General features: G+C 39.2%; 1 protein-coding gene across 2 annotated transcripts in view; it reads right to left on the bottom strand.

Moving 5' to 3' along the window:
* Positions 1–6776: 6776 nt before the first annotated feature.
* Positions 6777–22569, bottom strand: part of PRKG2 (protein kinase cGMP-dependent 2) — a 111975-nt gene continuing 96182 nt past the window's right edge. For both annotated transcript variants that reach the window (XM_070458247.1, XM_020904328.2), the window contains 4 exons: positions 20455–20577; positions 18926–18988; positions 11395–11461; positions 6777–9217 (listed from right to left, as the gene is read on the bottom strand). In XM_070458247.1, coding sequence (XP_070314348.1) covers positions 9122–9217; positions 11395–11461; positions 18926–18988; positions 20455–20577 — 349 coding nt within the window. In that variant the 3' untranslated portion in view covers positions 6777–9121. The remainder of the gene's footprint in view (positions 9218–11394; positions 11462–18925; positions 18989–20454; positions 20578–22569) is intronic.

Raw genomic sequence — 22569 nt, 5'->3', positions numbered from 1 at the left:
GGAAGTCAAAAGCCAAGCTTTGATCCTGAGACAGGATTATCTAAATTCCTCTATCTCCTTTAGCTTATAAAGGATCAGACCTTGTTAAGAGACCAGAGAATTTGGGGTATGTAAGGAAAGTCCAAGGAGAAAAGAAAGAGGGAAAAGCCTACCCTTTTCTAGCCAGAGGGAAACGTGAAAGGAAGGAAGGAGGAGAGGAAGCCCTTCCTCCCATGTTTGGAACTCAAGACAACCTGCTCTAGAATAAATGTCAGCATGGTAACTTTGGGGACACAGCATGGCCTGCAGTACAAATGCATGTGTGATCAGTTACGTCTGTCTCTTTTGCGACCCCATGGACTGTAGCCTGCCAGGCTCCTCTGTCCATGGGATTTCCCAGGCACAAACACTGGGAGTGGCATGCCATTTCCTATTCCAAGGGATCTTCCCAACCCAGGGATAGAAGCCATGTCTCCTGAATTGGCAGGCAAATTCTTTACCACTGAGACACGTGGGAAACCAAGACTCTGAGCTAGTTCATCCTAGGTCCATATGGTTTCTGCCCTGTGAAAACAAAACCTATAATTCTGAAGGTCTGCTAGGTTGCTCCTCAGAGAGCGTCACCTTAGTAGGTGGCTTTGTAGTGAGCAGGTCAAGTAAAGCTGGAAGGGACCACAGTCAACCCCTAGAAGTCTTCAGTGCCAGCGGGAGCTGAGTCGTTGAGGGAGGGCTCGGGCCTCATCTCAGCCTAGAGAGAAAAAGTGATGGGCTTCTCCAGCCACAGACTTCTGCTATGAACATCAGTCACACACATAGCAACCATGTAGATATCTGAACTTAGAGCCTCGTCTCATTCTCCATCTTGGTCAGGGACATAGTTAGAAGAGAGGCTAAATGAGAAGCTGAGCAATTTTGTCTAAGGGAGACTGAGCGTTTTCTCAAACTGTGATTTACCTGAATTTCTTTGCTGTGTTGAGCTTAGTCACTGTGTCCAGCTCTTTACAACCCTTTCGACTGTAGCCCGCCAGGCTCCTCTGTCTATGGGATTTTTCGGGCAAGAATACTGGAGTGGGTTGCCATTTCCTACTCCAGAGGATCTCCCCATCCCAGGGATCAAACTCGTGTCTCCTGCATTGAAGGCAGATTCTTTACTTGCTGGGCCAGCAGAGAAGCCCCTAGAACCCCCTGTTTGTTAGTCCCTCCATTGTGCCTGACTCTTTGCAACTCCATGGACTGAGGCCCCAACAGACTCCTCTGTCCATGGGATTCTCCAGGCGAGAGTACAGAAGTGGGTAGCCATTCCCTTCTCCACAGAATCTTCCCAACCCAGGGATTGAACCCAGGTCTCCTGCACTGCAGGTGGACTCTTCACTGACTGAGCCACCAGGGAAACCTCCTGGGGAGCTAATAAATCCCACAGAGGTCCAGGCTTCTTTACGTGGAATGGGGCCTAGGCCTTGATATTTGTATTCGTCCCCATCGAACATTGATATCAACCAAAATTTGAGAACCACTGCCCTAAAAGGACTGTGTAAATTATTTATTGAATTAACTTTAAACTAGATGAGACTTTTCATGTCCTCTCCCTGATTAGTAGGTGGAAGCCCAAAGGGTATAAGCTACAGATACAGTTTTTTAATTTATATTTTTTCTATGAATATCCAGATTTTATGTTGAGTTACATTTTGTAATGCCTTCCATCTGTTTAGAGAATCCTTCAATCAGTTGGTTCATCAACTAGTTAAGTGATTTATGCATATGTATTTAGTGGAGAGAATTTGGTGTCAGAAGATACTCCGCCTGACGATGATGAGGAAGGTGGAGGGGACAAGACTCAGAAAGTCTGGCAGACACTTAACTAGATATCACCTAAAAACAGCTCAAAACACCCAGTAAAGTAAACCACCTGCTGCTAACAAGTGAAAGCTTTGACTTGCATCTGTAAAAGTTTGAGGCAAAGTTTAAGTAACAGCTTATCCTGGACAAGCCTGATAGGGTATGACAGTCACTTGCCTTTATAGTGATTTGATCTAGTAGACTTTGTATTTGATGTTCTCCAGTCCTTTCTTTTTTCCAATAATTTTCCTAGTATCTAGCCTAGCTCTCTGTTTCAAGTGTATGTTTTAAAGTAAACGTTCTTGATCATAAAACAGAAGTTCAATGTATAAATGTAGCAATAGATAAAAATATCCATGATCACACTGCTTTGAGATCGTCACTGTTCACCTACCAGGTCATCTAATAAATATGAATATAGATTAGGACTGAGAATTTGGCCTTCTGCTGAACCCTCAGTGCCTAGTAGAGTGCCTGGAACAGTGCTTAATTAATAAGTGTTGAATGAATCAATTAAGAAACACATTAAATATTTTTCTTCACATTCACTATGCCTGAGTATAAGAGGGCTCCTCTTAATCCCTTTGATCAAGAATATATATATATATATATATATATTTTTTTTTTTTTTTTTTTTTATTAGCCTTTGCTTCACTTTCTTTGGCCTTGATTCATGGATTGAATTTTTACGTATTTCTAGTCATACCTTAACATTTTCACTCCTTACCCTGTTTCGGTCTACCTGGTTTCCAGGATTGATACATTGCCAATATTCTTCCTTGAGTTCATCATATTTTCTTCTGATTCTTATTTTCTTTTCCATTTTTATTTTTTTAAAATAAGTTCCTTTATTTATTTGTGGCCGAACTGGGTCTTTGCCGCTGCACACGGGCTTTCTCTAGTTGCTGTGAGTGGGGTCTGCTCTCTAACTGTGGTGCAAGGGCTTCTCAATTGAGTGGCTTCTCTTGCAGAGCCCGGGCTGTCAGCATGGGCTTCAGTAGTTCTGGCACACAGGCTTAGTCATCCTGTGTCATGTGGAATCTTCCCAGACCAGGGATCAAACTCGTGTCCCCTGCATTGGCAGGCGGATTCTTAACCACTGGACCACCAGGGAAGTCCTGCTTCTTATTTTAATGCATGTCCACTTGGTTTTTTCCTGAGGACGTTAATATTTATCAAAAATAAATTTCTTGTTATTTTTATTATACCATTTTAAATTCATAACAAACAATTAAATAAACAAAAATGTTTTGGTTTTATGCTTTCCAAAACTGAAAATGCTCCAGCTTGAACTCAGTGTAGAGCTTGGGTAAACCGCCGGAGACAAACTGATATTAAAGGTTTCAGGTGAATCATGTGGCCTGTGCTTTGCATACACTGATAAGTGAAAATGGGTAGAAAGACAGGAAGCAAATTTCATTAAAGATTCTAAATAAATTACACAAGAATAACGATATCTATAGGTTTGAAATAGAGTGACTTTGTACTGTGTTAGCTTAGCTAAGCCAGAAATACAGTCCCCAGATTTCCCTTCTCTATGCTATTCTGAGTCTGGCTTTGCCACAAGAGACATCTGCACGTATCTGTGAGATACCTCAAATGTCAGTGAGTAGCAGCCATATTTATACTCTAGAGGTCGGTGCAAGACGAAGCACAGTTGCACCTCGTGCATATTTCTGTTGATATATTGGCTCGCACTGGTGGCGAAGGGCAGTAGCCAGGCTTGTGGTTCCTCCAACTCCAGCCAGATTGCTCCTTTGGCATCTGCCAATGCTGAGCCAAGTGTATAAAAATGTCAGCTTATTCTACAAGCCACCCGTATGGCCAAGGTTGGCAATCTTGAAAGACAGAGTCTCATTTGTCTTTATGGGTTCTGGTTTGCCAGTTTGTCTTCTCATGTCCACTTCGTTCTTGTTTCCCATACTTCATGTCTGTCTTTCGTCCCTACCTAATGGTTTAATTCTACACACATTTCTTACCTCACTGTTTCCACAGGTCCCAAATCTGGGAGTTGCTTATCTGGCTCATGGACTCTCACCAGGCTTTGACCAAGTGTTGGCGAAGGTTATATTTTCATCTGGAGGCTCAACCAAAGGAGGGTCTTGCAGTTGTTGGCAGGAATCGGTTCATCACCGGTTGTGGGACTGGGGGCCTCATTTCCTTATTGGCTGTGGGCCAGCGTTTCCTTAGTCATTTGCCACATGAGTTCCTCCATAGAGAAGTTCACATCATGGCAGCTGGCTTCCATTGGAGCAAGCAAATGAGAGAGAAAGCGAAGGCAGGCAGGACAGAAGCAGATTCACCTTACAACATAATCTCAGAAGTGACTTCCCATCACTTTTGTTCTATCTATTTGTAGAAGGATATAACTAGGTTCAGTCAACACTCAAGGGAAGGTGATTATAAAAGGGCATGAACACCATAAGCTGGAATCATTGAAAGGCATCTTTCTTTCTCTGTTGTTGTTTTTAAATAGTTATTTATTCATTTGTGGCACATAAGATCTGCAATCTTTCCTGTGACATGTGATATCTGTTAATTGCTGTTGTGGGATCTAGCTCTCTGACCAGGTATCAAACCTGGGCCCCCAGTATTGAGAGCACAGAGTCTCACCCACTGGATCACCAGGGAGGTCCCTGGAAAGCATCTTTGAGGCTGACTACCAAGCCTTTCAAATAGGTGAAAGGCTTTCTCAATATCTTGAGCATGTGCTATACACATCCTCTATTTTTTTAAAAATAGAACTTCTAAGCATCATATTTTCCATAATGTCTTCACAGAAAAAATCTGTGAGTGTAGCTTTTGCCTAGTAGAGTGGATCATGAATTCATACATAGGAAACTCACCAAGTTTTCAAAGAAAATATATCAGCTTGGAGTAAAGAGAGACAAATTGAAAAAAGCATCTCTACCATCAAACATGTACAGTCAGGAAACAGGCTAAGAAGTCTGCTCAGTGGCAAATACTAGCCATATCTTATAGGGGAAAAAAAAGGGTAACTTAGAGGTAAAACCAAGATTCTACAAGGTGGAACCAAGAGCTATGGCAAACAGCTCACAGGGAGTGGAACTGAGCCCTAAGTAGTGAAATGGTAACATGCATCAGACTAAATTTCAGAATTCTAGGGACGGCTTTGTGCCTCTGATTTTCTGGCTCTTGGAATGCCAGGATCTGTTGTGATTATCCTTTGGTTATCTCACCCACCATTCAGTGTTATGAGTGTGAGAATAGATGTCTTGTTAACTTAGGTCACAGGCGTTTTGACCTAAGATAATATATTCAAGGATGAGGTGTCTTCATCCACACCTGAATGGAACTTAAATGACAAGATCCCAGACCTTGAGTTTGAGTCTGATGTCATGAGATGATCTTTTCATGGAGGCTCTTGGGAGGGAATGAATTTATTTTGAACAAGGTAGTAATATAAGTAGCCTGTGGCCAGACAGTGGGTTGTGGTGGTTTTAAAACTTTCTTCCAAATTCTTTGAAACTCTCATTAAGAAATGGAGCCTCTGTTCCCTCCCCACCAATCGAGTGGGTTTGTATTTCCAACCATAGACTACGACAGAAGTGATGTGATGTGACTCCAACGCTGGCTCAGAGTTTAGTGTTGCTTCTCCATGTTGGCTGGAACACTTGCTTTCAAAGGCCCACAGAAGGAGTCTGACTACTCTAATGATGTCATAATGTGAGGAATCCAAACTATGTTGAGGATTGCATGTAGGCATGCTGGACAGCAGTCCTAGTCTTTGAGTAGTCCCAGCCTGGGCTCCAGATACATGAGTGAACAAGGTTTCAGGAAATTCTAGCTCTCATCCACTGAGTCACCCCAGTCTTTGAATCTTTCCACCTGATGACCCAGATACTGTGGTGCAGAGACAAGCCATCTTTGTCATGTGCTGTCCACATTCCTGACCTGCAGAATCTCAAAGGAGAATCCAAGCAACCAAGAAGTGAGTGAGTAGAAGTCACTCAGTCGTGTCCAACTCTTTGAGACCCCATGGACTGTAGCCTGCCAGGCTCCTCTGTCCATGGAATTCTCCAGACCAGAATTCTGGAGTGGGTGGCCATTCCCTTCTCCAGGGGATCTTCCCAATCCAGGGATTGAACCCAGGGCTCCCACATTGCAGGCAGATTCTTTACCATCTAAGCCACCAGGGAAGCTCAACTAAGAAGTTGTGGGTGAATTTGTTATATTGCTATAGCAACTGAAACTAAGCCATGCAAAACCATCACAGCTAAATTGAAAATGAAAGGCATGTTGGAGGCCAATATTTAGCTTTCAAGGCAGTAATACTCAGTGTTTTTATGATTATTTTAGAATCTTGTGTGAATGAAATGATGATGTAAATACTCTTAGGATAATACTTGGCAATAAAAAATAAGAGTTTATTATTATACCAAAAGATATATATGTATATATTTATTTCCAAATGGTTATTATCAATGACCTACAAGTAATGATATTCTGGCCCAATGTTCCAAAACTTTACATGTACCACCTCTAAATTATAGATGAATAAATATGTGGTTTGTTATTCAAGGTCACACATATCTGGGGAGAGCAGGAATTCAAACCCATAGTATTTTACTCCAAATCTTTTCCTTTTCATCACAACATTCTCCTTACCCCAAACATTTTAATATTTAGAGAAAATAGGAAATTACCATTGTGAAAAGCCCACCCCACAGAGAAGAGGCTCAAGAATGAAAAATCAACTTTGCACCCAGAAAAGACAGATTAGGAATGATTTAATGATTAGGAATATGAAGGATCTGTATAGGGGGATAATTTTCCGTATTTTCTAAGAATACCTATATATCTAATTTATAAAAAGTTAAAATTTAGAAACTTAGGTGAGCAGTGCGCTCTTAATAAGCACTTCATTTTGGTAAGGATTAACTCTTCATATGCACTAAAGCTTAACTATCTTTACTTCATGGTTAAAAAAAAAAAGAAAAGATTGACATTGTATTTAATTGATACAGTTGCGCATACAGATACCAATGATACACAAAGTTCAAGACTAAATGGTTATTAAGGCCCCTTTAATTCTAACAGAGATAGTAACAGTACTTTCCATCTATGCAGCATTGATTATTTCATTGAAATTGGTAAAGGACTCTCTATCAACTTACTCCCCCAAACAGGCCCCTAAAGTAGGTATTATTTTACTGTGCCTTTTTCTACAGGTGAGAAAGCTAGTACTAAAAAAAGTGAAGTCATTTTCCCAAGGTCATCCAGCTACAAAATATAATTCGATTGTATTATGGTCAGGTCCCTCATTTCTTCATCTCTATAAAGTACTCTAAAGAAAACCCAACAAAATTGCATGTGGAGATTATATAATGACATGGCCAGTCATAGCCAAAGTAAACTTGTAGTACTCTAAGTTGGTTTTTATTTGTATATATGTAAGTTGTTTTTGAATTACAACTACTGATCACCTTTGAGAATATACCATTGCTAGTATAACTGTACAGTTCTAATATTAACCTAATACATAAATTTCCTACATTTATAGGTGGGTAATTGAAAAATATATACATGAAAAAACATACAGTGCTTACAAACCAAATGCAAATAAAACTCTTTAAAAAATCTTAGAAATTCATTAAGCGGGTTACATCGATCCTATTAAAAATGCTTCATCTATGTACAATACAACTTTAAAAATACTACTCCAGGAAACAAAAATCTTTGGTTCAGCAAAAAGATTCTAAATGTGGAAATATAATTTGCTAAGGATGCACCTTCTTAGGTGGGGCCTCACTCATCTGTTTTAAAGAAACTTCAGAAAGCAGATAACTGATTCTCCGAAAGCTGAAAATAATGGGTGGAGTGTGGGTAGAGGTTGCTTTTCCTGTAGAAAATCAGCATACGGAAATATAACCAGGAGCTTGAATAATACAGAAGCTTCATTAATGGAACTTTTTAATGCAGAAGAAATGTTATTTTCACTCTGCTAGATCAAAAAGGTGGAAAGTCAGCTTCCTATCCATTTGGAAAGGAGGGTGGAAGAATAATCATGATTGATATATAAAAACATTCTACTAGCGAAGTTCTTAGGCACTTGCATCCAATGCTATTGAAACAAATCTACCCATCATTTGGAGAGGAGACAGGAGGGGACTTGATGTTGGGTGTCCTTGTTACTGGGCATTACTTCTTGAGCGACTGGCCTACCTTAAATATCTAAAATTATAAATAGTCCCATGACTCACATATCTTTTTAAAAAATTATTAATGCAACAGTGATTTTGGTTTGCATCAATATTTGCCAATGGGATTTTCATTAAAAATTAATTGTGTTTATTCTATACTCTTGGTTTATTAATAGCAACAGTCACAGAACTGGCCAAAATATCTCAGAGTTTCAAAGAGTCAACATTTTGATCTCTTGGAAGTTTTTCTCCTCCACAGGTAAGGGGAAGGAAAAGCCTTCACAATATAGTTTCTGCAGGTTTTCTAAGTTGATTGTGAAAATATTTAATATGTAAGATAAAACTTTTCCAAAAGCCCATCGACTAACCACACGTTACAACCACCTTTCACAAGACTTTTGCAAAGTCTCTGAGGTACCACAGCTGGTCACAGGAAAATAAAAAAAATATTTCTTGCTTTGTTTATTTTTTCTAAGTTCTCCAATACAATATAATTACCTGGAAGGAAGAATTAACTCATTTATGTTAGGAAGTGGTACCAAGGACTAATATTCAAATTTGCCTTTCTCCAGACTAATTTCAGAAGCATATTAATTTATTTCTAGGTTGAATGCAGGTGAAAATCAAGAATTTCTATTGACTACCAAGTTTCCTGCAAACCATAATTTCAAGATGCCATGATGCTTACGTGAGATTGTTGGGAAAGGGAAATTTTCCAAAATTAACCCTTGTTCTTCCTTCTATTTGAATGACTTAGTTGCTCAAGGACAAGACATTTTTTAAACCTTACTAGGATTTAAACAAGACAAGAATGATAAGGATGGAGCAATAGATTGCAGAGAAGATGATGTCCCTTTAACAAAAATAGTTCTGACTTCGAAGAAGGGACTAAGACAGCCTTCAACATTTGAGAAAAGCAAAAAATGGAACACATGAATAATTCACAGCATCTAAATGAGACCTTATAATTCAGAACTATCTCTGCACCCACTCTCTCCCACCCCCAGATCATGGGTAGGGATTTCTTTTCTCTAATGGTCTTCCAAGAGATAGTGTCAAACTCCAAAGAGAAATGATCAGTGTTGGATTGCTAGTTCTTCTAGTCCTCTTGATGCTGTAGGCAGTGATTGCCTTTTCTTCTCTCAGAAGTCTTTATCCCAGCCTGACAGCTCATCTGGAGGCACCCCCCTTTCAGGAGGATACTTGTCAAAGTAACTGTGATCTGTGGGTCCACTGAGCTAGTAGAGAAAAGATGAAACCAAAGGTGAGGATAATGTTGACAAAGCATGCTAGAACATATGGGAATGCTCTCTGTAACTGAACACTGATTTTATACTGCAGCCACCTGTTAGGTACACATAAGGAAAAGATGACCAGTTATCAGTTTTGAATCACATTCTCAACCTCATGAGATCTCCCCTTTAGAACAAGTGGATCGGATCCCAGAATTATCTTTGATAGGAGCTACCTGGCCTGAGAAGTTATTTCTGAAAGAAAAGGTGAAAAAATGATGTCTTTATTTTTCAAACTGGAAAATATTTTAAAAGGAAATATTTTTTTTAAAAGGTCAGAATCCTTCTTCCACTTTGTATGTTTCTCATCAATTGAAATTTTACATGGTTAATTGACCCATATTAGGGTTCCAGAAGTTCAAACAATGGGAAAATTCAAAATATTTGTTTTGAATGACTTTGTTGAAAGAATGAAATGACTCTGGTGTTCAGTTGCTCTGTAAATCAAGTGGTTTCCAATTTTTAGTCTTCAAACAATTTTCATTAGTATCTAATTAAATTATCAGCTGGTAGATAATTGAAAATAGTATTTATAATCCATCATAATGAGTTTTGGGAGAGACAAGGAGACTACTCAGGTGTTCAAAGTGACATTTTTATTACAAAACCCTCCACTCTCATATACTTATTTATGTGAACACAACTCTTAGCACGTTCATCTATTGGACTGGCCAAAAATTCTTTTGGGTTTTTCTAGAAGATGGTATGGAAAAACCTGAATGAACTTTTTGACCAACCCAATATATAAAAATAATTTTTAAGAGAAATAGAATTGATGTGGAATCTGGTTCCACTTTTTAATAAATAATACTTATCCTCAAGTGCACTAAATAATTTCTTTTCAAAGCATTTTGTTTAATAATTACTTTAAAATTTATAATGTATTTATGTTATTTGATACTGAATCTTATAAAAATGTAATTAATTATAACTGAATCCAAAAGATATATCTGTGTTGCCAGCAAAATCTTTACTCACAAAAATTTTTAATTTAAAAAATTAAAATTTAAAGTCTTTAAAGGATAAGCAATAGAAGGCTTTTCAGCATAAAAATCTTTTATATTAGGATGAAATTTTATAGGGAAAATCTAATGGAAATATGGAGATAGGCATTCAAAGAGAAAAAGGAATGATATAATATTTCTGTCTGTATTTTAGAAGTATTTTAAAAATAATTATTTCTGTCCAAAATGCAACACTTGGGGACTGAGCACTGGAAATGTAGCTAGTCAGAATTAAGATGTAATGAGAAGTGGAAAATCCACTTGAGATTTTTGGAAAATTTAGGAACATCTCATTAATATCTTGTGTTGGTTACAATTTGAAATGTAACATGTAAGGGCTTCCCTGGTGGCTCAGCTGGTAAAGAATCCATCTGCAATGCAGGAGACCTGGGTTCAGTCCCTGGGTTGGGAAGATGCCCTGGATACAGGAATGGCTACCCACTCCAGTATTCTAGCCTGGAGAATTCCATGGTTGTATAGTCCACGGGGTCGCAGAGAGTCAGACACGACTGAGAGATTTTCACTTTTATTTTCACATGTTGAAATAATAATCCTTAATGTAGTTTAATAATTAAAATTAATTTCACCTATTTCTTTTTATCCTTTTAAATATGGCTACTGGAAGATTTTAAATTGCATATAGGTTCATATTATATTTCTAGAACCATCTTTCAGCCTGACCAACACTGATGACCTTGGGACTTAAAAATGAAAGTGTTAGTCACTCAATCGTGTCTGAGTCTTTTTGACTCCATGGAATATACAGCCCACCAACCTCCTCTGTTCATGGAATTCTCCAGGCAAGAATATTGGAGTAGCCATTCCATTCTCCAGGAGATCTTCCTGACTCAGGGATCCAACCTGGTCTCCTTCATTACTTAGATTCACATATAATGCATTCCTAAGAGTTGAGCTAAGGTCCATTGAACAGGTAATGGAATCAATCATATTTGCATAGAATCACAATTGCATGACATTTTTACTTAAATTTAAAAACTTAAAATTTTTAAGATCTACTATACACACTTGAGTGTGCACACATGATCACACACTTAAAATCTGTTTACAAAAACAAATACCTAGAAAAAAATCAAGAGAGTAATATATCAGCTACCATACCTCTCTTTGTAAAGGTGATGGAAGATTCCGCGCTTTCAGTCCCTCCCAATTAAAACCATTTAACCACCTGAGAAATGAGAAAAGCACAGAGGAATATTACTGATCTGATACACTATTAGCATGTCATGTTATCTGTCAACCCATTCTGTTGCCTGCTTCCTGCCTGCAACGGTGTAGCTACAAGTGATCAGACAGAAATACTCACTGTGCCCCCACACATGCACACACGTGTGTATCTCACATTAAATCCATGCCCACTACCTTCCGGGGAGGGGGGGCTTTAATGTCTCCAGCAGTCAGTCTAGATCTCCCTGTTTTTCCATTCATTGCCACACCCTCTTAGACTCATAATTCATTCTTTGTCCTCTCTCTTCAAACTTCCAGAACTTCCTCTCCATCCTCATTCCCAGATGATAGCCTGGCTTCCTATATCATGAAGAAAATTGGAGCAGAGAAGGGAACTCCTATAATTTTTCACCAGCATCATGCTGCACGCAAGTTCAGGAGCTAAATCAGGTCTGACTCTTTGGGACCCCAAGGACTGTAGCCTGCCAGGCTTCCTCTGTCCATGAGATGTTTCAGGCAAGAATACTGGAGTGGGTTGCCATTTCCTTCTCCAGTACCTGCCTATGTACCCACATCTGTATATTTCCCTTCTCTCCTGTGCCATGAACGCACTGCCTTTGCTTCCAGTTGAGGTCAGCTCCTTTACTGTGTACTTGATCCTGTAGACATTCTCTAATGTCACGCTCCTTAAAATCTCACCTCTCCTGAATCTTCTCTATTGGTGCATTCAGATCAGTGTGGAAACAATGAAATTCTTGCAACTACAAAGCACTCTCCCTTCACCTGAACTTTTCCCCAACTCTCACTCCAGTTCTCTCTTCTCATTGGAAGAAAACTTGAAAGAGTAACCTAATCACTCTATCGACTGCAGACAAAAAAATTGCTGCCTGCTATTCCAGTAAACAATGAATGTTGCCTGCACTGAAGCCATTTTCTTAAGCAAAAACTCCTATATATCCCAGCTCCTCCCTTACCTCTCTGGAGTAGTTTCTCAGAGATAGCTGAGAGGCTACCACCCAGGCTCTCGTCCTTAGTAAGGTCTTTGAATAAAGCCTAACTTGCAACTTTTAGGTTGTGTGTTTTGCTTCAGCCGACACTACCCATTTTGTCCTGGGCACACTTCAGTCAGATTTCACCCTCTCCACTCCATGAAATTGCCTAGATTCTCAGTTTTAACCTCCCTGTTAGCAGCATTTGCCACAGCTCATCACTCACACTTACCCATCACTCACAATTATGCAAACACTCCCTTTGCTTGGCTCCAGAGACATGCTCTTGTTCTGGCTTTCTTCCTACCTTCCTGAGCACTTTTTCTCATTTTCCACTGCTATTTCCATATGAAGTTGGTGTGCTCTGGAGCTCAGTCATTGGACCTGTTCATTTTTCAACTACCCTCACTTCGCAGGTAATCTCATTCAGTCTTAGGGCTTTAAATAGCATGTATAAACCGATTACTCTCAAATTTCTATTTCCATTCAAGATCTGCCCACCCCATTGCTTTATAGGCTGATATCCATAACTGCCATTCACTATCACCACAAAGAATGTCTAATGGGTTATCTAGCAACAATCAGGTCCACATTGAAGCTCCAAATTTTCCTCAATAAATTTGTCTCAACTCTTCCAGTTATTCAAACCAAAGACTTTGGAGTTATCCTTTGTCTCACATCCTGTCTCAGTTCATGAGCAAATTTAGTCAGCATTACCTTCAGAATAGATTGGTATTCAGAACTCTACAAATATTCAATACCTCCACTCTACCAGCATGCACCAAGCCATTAGTATTTCTTGTCTGTATTATTATAATAACCTCCTAACAGGTCCTCTTGGCTTCCCAGATCACTCAGTGGTAAAAGAATCCCCCTGCCAATGCAGGAGACTCAAAAGATACTGGTTCAATCCCTGGATGAGGAAGATCCCCTGGACTAGGAAATGGCAATCCCCTCCAGTGTTCTTGCCTGGAGAATCCCATGGACAGAGCCTGGAGGGCTACAGTCCATGGGGTTACAAAGAGTCGGACAGAACTGAGCACACGCATGCATGCACACAGGTCCTTCTACTTTTGTCCATGGGAAACAACCCAGCCGCAAAGGCAATCATTGAAAATCTAAGTCAGGTCATATCACGCCTTTGTTCACAGCTGTCCAAATGCTATCAATTTCACTCAGTGTAAAAGGCAAAGTCTTCACCATGTCTCTATTATAACCCATAGACTTACAAAATCATCCTTTCAACCACCACCCTTCCCCTACCTTACCACTGTCCTACTTTTCTCTTTCTCTCTGTTTTGCTCCTTTGTCTCCTCAACATTCTTCCAACAAGCTAGGGATGCTCCCAGTTCAAGGCCTTTGCAATGTAAGCCCCTGTAAGTGAATGAGTCTTTCCCCAGATTTCCACATGGTTTGCTCCCACAACAGTATCAGATATTTCTGATACTGAAAGGTCATTTCTTAGAGAGGCCTTCTTTGGCCATCCAGTCTAACACGGCAAACCTTCCCCATTCCCCGCACCCCCCCCCCCCCAACATACATCCCATCCTGTCTCTATTTTCTCTCCTTAGTATTTAACACTCTCAATATCTCTACTATACACTTTACGTAGTCATAATATCTTCTTTATTGTCTTTCTCCCCAACTAGAACGCAAGCTCTATGATGGCAGGGATGCAAGCTCCTTTCCAAAGAAGCATCACTAACACTTGGAACAGTACATGCTAAGTTGCTTCAGTTGTGTCTGACTTTTTTTGCAACCCTGTGGATGACAGCCTGCTTGGCTCCTCTGTCCATTCTCCAGGCAAAAAGACTGGAGTGGGTTGCCATTTCCTTCTCTAGGGGATCTTCCCAACCAATGGATCAAACCTGCATTTCTTATGTCTCCTGCATTGGCAGGTGGGTTCTTTACCACTAGGGCCACCTGGGAAGTCCACTTGGAACAAAACAGGGGCTCAAATAAATGTCTGCTGAATAACTTAATGAGTCTACAACAAGAGGACATGTTTACATAGGATTTCTAATTATCATGTCTTACAACATCACATTGCCATATTGTGATGCTCTTGATGAAATGTATCTAAAAAGCTCCAAGAGAAAAAGTACCTTACAATTATCTGTAATAGGATGAAGCTGAAGGCCAGATGAAGTTCTTTCATTTATTGCTTCCTGATTATTAATCTAAAAGAACTGATATGGTCTTTAGGATACGTATCAGGCTTGGTGAGCCGGAGATTCAACACCAGAAATGAGGAGACCTTGCTTGCCTCAGGCAGGAAAAATGTACTCTGTCTCTTAGAATCTTATGAAGCACATGGATTAATACTGTTCTATATAATACTGATCTTTTCTGTTGGGACACTGAAGTCACTTTGGTTAGCCAAGAAAAATGTACACACTGCTATATACTTAGAGTAAAATGGATAACCAACAAGGACCTACTGTAAAACACGGGGAACTCTGCTCAATGTTATGTGGCAGCCTGGATGGGAGGGGATTTGGGGGAGAATGGGCACATGAATATGTACGACTGAGCTCCTTCTCTGTTCACTGAAACTATCACATCATTGTTGATCAGCTATAACCCCAATACAAAATAAAAACTTCAAAGAAAAAGAAAAGAAAAAGCACCAGTCCAGGGCTTAAAAAAAAAAGTACAGAAAGTCAATTTGGTCCCAGGTACCAAAAGCAACAAAGACCCTGCTTTTAAGATGTTTTTACTTTGGTAGGAGGTGACAAGAAAACAAATAAGTAAGCAATACAAATACTTACATTAGTTTCACATACTAATAAGTAATACAGAATAAAGAGAAGACATAAGAGAATAGGATTGTAGAGGCTGACTGGCATGGGTTGGAAGGTACTGCTTTTTAGCCAGAGTGATATCTGAAGAACTGATATCTGAATTAAAGCCATAATGAAAAGAATGGAGAAGCCATGGATAGATGTGTGTCAATGGCTTTCTAAATGGAAGAAAGTGATGAAATGAGCAGAAGTGTGGTGAATGGAGGGAAAACTAGAAAAACATATCATGTCTGAGAACCAATCAGAGGCCAGATCTGTAGGGTCTTGTGGAACATAGAAAGGAATCAAGATTTTATGCTTCGGGGAAAACCACTAGAAAGTTAGAAGGAAGTGATGCGATCTAAGTATGTCAAGACAATTATGGCCACTATGTGAAGAATATCCACAGTGGGGGTGCAATGGGAGGGTGGTGGGAGGTGTGAGAAGGCAGGCTGGGAGATTTTATGAGATCTTCACATTCTTCTGTCTGTCAACTGGACCTGCAGTTATGTTTTTCTACCTTTTTCAATCTCTTCCCACTCATGGAATTGGTTTGGGGTCACTCCTTGACTGGATCTCCCATCCTAAGTCTAAGCTTAGCAAGAGAGAAAGTACTAAAACCAGAGGGCAGGCTCTAGTACATTCCATTTCAGATGCCATGCCATTCTTCACCCAAAGTGCCGTTTTTGTCTAAGCTGCCGAGTCTTCAAGCAAAGAGTGAGAGTCAGACCGCCTTGCTAGCTGTATGACTTCCCCTGTCCTTGCTGCAAAACCGCAGAAGTCTTCTGCTTGATCCACCCATCAGATTCTTTGGACAGACTGAGGCTCCATTTTTAGGGATTTCTGGGCACACAGTTCTGTGGATTCTTTTCTTTTACCACCAAAGTCTGCCACAATTTCTTTTCACATATTTTACAATGCTCTCTACCCAGAAGCTACTCCATAAATATTAATAAAAATCATTACTGTTACTCCACTGAATCAAAGAGCCTATGCATTTCTTGTTGAGTACTTGTTACAATTTGACTTATGGCAATATTTACTTAACATGAGTGGTTATTCACTTAACACTTGGCCTTTTTGACACTAACCACATTTTAAGTAATCCAAGTGCCAGCATGCACTCGTGTGTGAAAAATAGTCACTAAAGAAATATTAGCAGCAACTGCACATAAATTGCTTCTTCATTTTTAGAAGACTTGTCGCTATTCTTGAGAGTAAAATTCTAGAGACTCCAAATATTAAAGGTAACATTATGAGACTGGAAACAAATTACTCCTGGAACTAGCAGGAAAGATTTAATTGTACCCTACAAATATATTATCCCACTTTTCAGACAGCCATGACTGGTACCTAGTTAATAAGTTAACTCACAAACAGGAGAGAGAGGAACTCTATTTTTAGGAAAGATGATTTAATACAGACTGGACAAACATTTGACAATAGAGCATGTTTAACTGTATTGTTTTTAAATACAAAATCGAAGTAAATGGCTTTCTAAAAAAAAAAAAAGGTTTTACTTTAGAGAGGAGTTGGAAAATCTGATATCAAATTTTAGAAATTTTTTTTTGTTATATTTATTTATTTAGGCAGCGATGTGTGGCATGTGGGGACCTTAGTTTCCTGACCAGGGATTGAACCTGTGCTCTCTGCATTGGAAGTATGGAGTTTTAACCACTGGACCTTCAGGGAAGCCCAGAAAGAATGTTTTCTCAAAAAAAAAAAAAAAAGAAAAAATCCAAGAATATCCTGGGTAGAGAAGATATATATGACTTGGAGACTTATAGAAAGTTCTAGAACACTCCTATTTGAAAGCAGAGAGAGATCTATTTTTCAGCCCCCCATGCCCCAGCTTTGTATCTTAAGACGTACTATGAAAATAAGATGAAATAATGGGTTTACGCTCCCTGGGCTCACCAGAAGGCACTGTGTAAATTTGGTACATCTTATTAGTGAACTCTGCCCTACACACGGATGCTTCAGCTACTTGGCAAAGAACACCCTGTCTGTTAAAAAGCATGGGCAAATTAATCCCTATGGGGAAGGAGATTCAAAATTCTTCATTACCACACTAAAGTGAGAAAATCTTTTAGCATCAATTTGCATGTGCATAAAATTCCAATTTGACAGTTACATTTAAGTGAGCCTCAGGTAAATAAGAAGCAAGAGACAAAACTGGAACCTGTTAACAATTATATCACTTCTATTTTCCAACTACCTCAGAGCAACCATGAAGACGCTTCTTTAATGAGACAAAAGAGGACAATACATTGGAAGAGGGACTTTAATTGACGGGACTTTTGTTTGTTCAATAAGAATTGTATATTTATGTGTCTTTTATCATGAGAGAAGAAACTGTGATAACAGCATGTAGGAAGAGAGATAAATTGGAATCTAAGATAAATAATAAACTTTACACTGAAGACAATCCAAAGGCTCTAAGAATAAAGAACAGCAAAATACTCTAAGCATTTTGATGTCTTGAAAATCCACAGATGCGTCTGTCTGTCTCCACGTCTTCCCTGCTCCCCACCTCCTTCCTGATATATCCTGACTCCTTACGGAAGAGCCCAATATGAATTTACAATGTTGAATACATGGCTTTGTTTCAAGAAAGCTCATGAATAGATAGAGCAGGGTTGGCAGCCCAGGGATTTTTTTTTTTTTTTTTTTGCACTGCACCAGTACTGTTCAGAAAAATGGACAGTGTTTCTATTCAGCAGTATCTCTCCCTTTATTTTCACCCTGTGGTGATCTGCCTCTAATTCTTCAGTAAAAACACCTGGAGAGAAATAAAATATTGAGAGGTGTTTTCCTCTCTCAAAGTGAACACAGGACTATGCTCAAAGGTTTTCAAAAATGAAATTCTCAAAAATTTTTTTTTGTACTATCAAGAGGTGATAGTCTTTATTTGTAAATCAAGCGTGAAAGCAAACATCTTGAGGATGGCAGGATTTAGCCAGGCATAGATTAAAAACAAACAAACAAACAACTCCAAGGCTTGAACTTCCACATATGCAAACAAATCAGAGATTTTATGTTATGGAGGTTATTGATGGTTTTAAAGGCCAGTTTTAGAAATTCACAGACCTGAAAAGGTGCATATTAGATTACTACATAAGGATAAAACATGGTTTGAGGTTTTGTGGAAATCAATGTACCTTACCCAAAAAAGTAAAGTTCAACATAAGACTTAAAATATGGAGAGCTAGTCAAAGGAAAATTATGTTTAAAATTAATATATAATATCAATTAAACTGAACTAGAAGGCTATTTAATAGTTGGTTTAGTTGACCCGTTCTCTTGAATATGGATAGCAATGATAATATCCTACTTTAACAACAAATCAAATGCCAAAATTAGAACTTGATTCCTTTACAGAATCCAAGGTAATATTAGAAAATAATAAAGATAGCAGCAGATAAAAAGTTAAGTTGCTATAACCTGAATATGTAATTTTGTGATTTGTTTTGTAACTTCATTCATACTTGATAGGAATTTCCAGCACTGGAGAAATCACATTGAGATTGATCATTGTAACTGCAGCTAGTATAGCACAGAGGAGAAATAAAGCACCAAAAAGGGTAACCTGAGTGTGTGGGGAGGGCTCTTTGCGGCATACTGAGAAAAGCTTCAAGATGACCATATTTTTTTAAAAAATTTCTATATTTTTCTGGGCAGAGAAATATGTACCTGTGTTTCTTAATGTCATTGATTCCATTCTTCAGATTTCCCAGTCTTTCTGTTGGATTTTGCCTACAATAAAAATTTCAAGTCAGCTTATGATAATTATGCTTGAGTGAATTTTACACTAAAATTTAACGCTTTTTCTTTATCCATTCATTCATTTTGTCAGTAATATGTATAAATCAGGCACATTTGTGTACAGGGAGATGGAAAACATATGCTCTCTCTGGGGGAGCCACAGTCCAATTACAGTCAGAAATATGAATATATGTATCTATATATCCCAGTGTATAGCTATAGGCTATATATGAGCTTCCTTTGTGGCTCAGCTGGTAAAGAATCTGCCTGCAAGGCAGGAGATCTGGGTTCAGTCCCTGGGTTGGAAAGATCCCCTGGAGAAGGGAAAGGCTACCCACTCCAGTATTTTGGCCTAGAGAATTCCATGGACTGTATAGTCCATGGGGTCGAAAAGAGTCAGACGTAACTGAGCGACTTTCATTTTCAGTATATAGCTATAGATACTTAGATATAGATATTCATATATAGATAGGTATATATCCCAGTGCTTTAAATGAACTATGAATAAATGCTTAGAAGGACAGGGGGATGCTATTGTATCTTACCAATTTTGCTAAGAAGACCAAGGAAAGCTTTAGAGAATCATTTATAATGGAGTTAAAATTTTAGAAACATGAAGAAATTTCTGCAGGCAATCAGCAGCAAGGTTTCATGTTCTAAATTTACTAAATTTTAATGCACTTTTGAAAGTTCGTATGTACAAAAAGTGTTCAAAATGTTTTTTAAAAAAGCAACAAAATTAAGTTTAAACAAAATTCTAGAAGCCTTCCATTCTCCAACAAATTACTTTTAATGTTAAATAGGGACCTGCAGTAATTTGCAATAAAGTCAGAGTATTTTTTTTTAAATACTGAAGGCTGAAAGAGGGCATACAGCAACAGTTTATCCTCACCACTTATTTTCTCTCAAAATAACGGAGGCTATAAATTACTCCTCCATTACAATAAGTTTTGTGGTTTTGTTTTTCTCTACAGCAGACAAAGATGATTCTCAAAGATAACCTGAACAATCTGGATAACTTTTAAACTATAAGAAGGTACTGTGGTTCTATCATATGAAGGAAATTCAAACTCCTAGTACAGACCATAAAATAGAAAATATGTAGGTACATGCTAAGTCACTTCAGTCATATCTGACTCTTTGCAGTCCTATGGACCGCCAGGTTCCTCTGTCCATGGGATTCTCCAGGAATACTGGAGTGGGTTGCCATGCGCTCCTCCAGGGGATCTTCCCAACCCAGGGATCAAACCCGTGTCTCTTATGTCTCCTGCATTGGCAGGCGGATTCTTTACCACTATCCACCTGGGAAGCCCAAAGTAGAAATTATTTTCTTTAAATATAATCTAGCTACATAGAAAAGTACTATAAGTAAATACATATCTAACTTTAAAATGGCAGCAGAAATAAGAAGCCTTCACACTTTCCCTAAGAACAAAGGATTTTTAAGTCATTCTCACCTGCAAAGCCTTCGAATCAGATCCTCAGGTCGTCTTGTTATCTTTCTGGGAAAATCCATTTTTTCAATGCCTTTGAGAATCAGATTGTAGGTCATCATTTGGTCAATCCCAGAAAAAGGAGGGCTAGAGAAAAGCCAAAATAGGACATTAGGACCCACATCTGAGACACATTTAGAACTAATATTCCACCCTCCCTCTTTTCCTCCTTCCATCTCTCTCATAGGTTGTTTTATAGCAAATCTGCACATAAGCTAGAAAATAATCTCATTACTTGAATACCACGTAAAATACACACATACACACATATCGAGTGGTGATAATCATTGAAAAGAAAAATAAAGGGGAGGACAGAGAGTGAGAGAGAGGTGTGACGTTTTTAGACACAATGGATAGGAAAAGGCCTTCCCTGCTGGTTCAGTGGTAAAGAACCCACCTGCCAAGGCAGAAGACATGGATTTAATCCCTGGGTCGGGAAGATCCTCCAGAGAAGAAAATGGCAACCCACTAAGCCTCTCTCATATGCTGACAACTGAGCAGAGATGAGAATGAGTCACACTGTTCTCTTGTAGACAAAGAATTCCAAGACAGCCAGGAGTCAGGAGTGGACACAGGTTATTCTTGAAACAGGGAGGGCAGAGTTGCTGGTGGAGTCAGTAACAGGGGGATAAGAGATGAGGGTCACATGACTGTATAGACCTAGTGGGCTATGGGAAGGACCTGGGAATATGTCTAATTTACAACACCCAAAGTAAGGTTTTTAAAATGTGTTGATGGACTTCCCTAGTGGTCCAGTGGTTAAGATTCCATGCTTCCACTGGAGGGGTCGTGGAGTCAATTGCTGGTCAGGAAACTAAGATCCCACATGCCAGGTGGTATAACCAAAAGGTAGAAAAAAACAAACAAAAAAAATGTGTTGAAAATAAACTATGATGATTTTAGTGGTAGGGGAAGGCAGGGCTGGTAGCTCAGACTAGAACAGTAGTGGTGAAGGTGGAGATGTGATTGGATTCCAGATTATTTGAAAGGTGAGGTCAACAGGATTTGCTAATGGGGTGAATGTGGTATGCAGGAGAAAGCAAGGCTTCAAGAATGATACTAAAGTGCTTTGAGGGTTTCCCTGGTAGCTCAGCTGGTAAAGAATCCACCTGCAATGCAGGAGACCTGGATTAAACCCATGGGTTGGGAAGATCCCTTGGAGAAGGGCATGGCAACCCACCCCAGAATTCTGGCCTGGAGAATCCCTATTGACAAAGGAGCCTGGTGGGCTACCGTCCATGGGGTCGTAAAGAGTCAGACACAACTGAGTGACTGAGCGACTAAGCACAAAGCGTTTTGATCTATGGAACTGAGCTATTTTTACTAAGACTGGAGTGGGCTGGGAGTCCAGGATGCAGAGCAGGTTATGAAGAAGAGAATCAAGAGTTATGTCTTGAACATCCAAACAGAGATGCTAAGCAAACAGTTGAACTTAGGAGTCTGGCATTCAGGGACGAGACTAGGGCTGGGGGTGTGCTTCTAAGGAGTCCTTAGAAAGCATTTATGGCCAGGGGACTTGATATTATCACCCAAGGAGTGAATAGGTAGGAAACAGGTCAAGGACTGAAGTGACCTGAGGTCAGGATGACAAGAAGAATCCAGCAACAGACACTGGGGACAGAAAAGAGAGTATTTCAGGGCAACTGTTGCAACAATGAATAAGAAAGTTTACAATAGCTAGGAGATGGAAGCAACCTAGATGTCCATCAGCAGGCGAATGGATAAGACAGTTGTGGTACATATACACAATGGAATATTATTCAGCTATTAAAAATGCATTCGAGCCAGTTCTAATGAAGTGAATGAAACTGGAGCCTATTATACAGAGTGAAGTAAGTCTGAAAGAAAAACACCAATACAGTATATTAGTGTATATATGTGGAATTTAGAAAGATAGTAATGATGACCTTGTATGCGAGACAGCAAAAGAGACACAGATATAAAGAACAGACTTTTGGACTCTGTGGGAGAAGGTAAGGGTGGGATCATTTGAAAGAACAGCATTGAAACATGTATGTGTGTGAAACAGATGACCAGTCTAAGTTCAATGCATGAAACAGGGCATTCAAAGCTGGTGCA

Source organism: Odocoileus virginianus, chromosome 29, assembly GCF_023699985.2.
Source record: "Odocoileus virginianus isolate 20LAN1187 ecotype Illinois chromosome 29, Ovbor_1.2, whole genome shotgun sequence".
NCBI lineage: Eukaryota > Metazoa > Chordata > Mammalia > Artiodactyla > Cervidae > Odocoileus > Odocoileus virginianus.
Note: the sequence above shows the minus strand (reverse complement) of the source record. Positions and strands in the feature narration are given on the sequence as shown.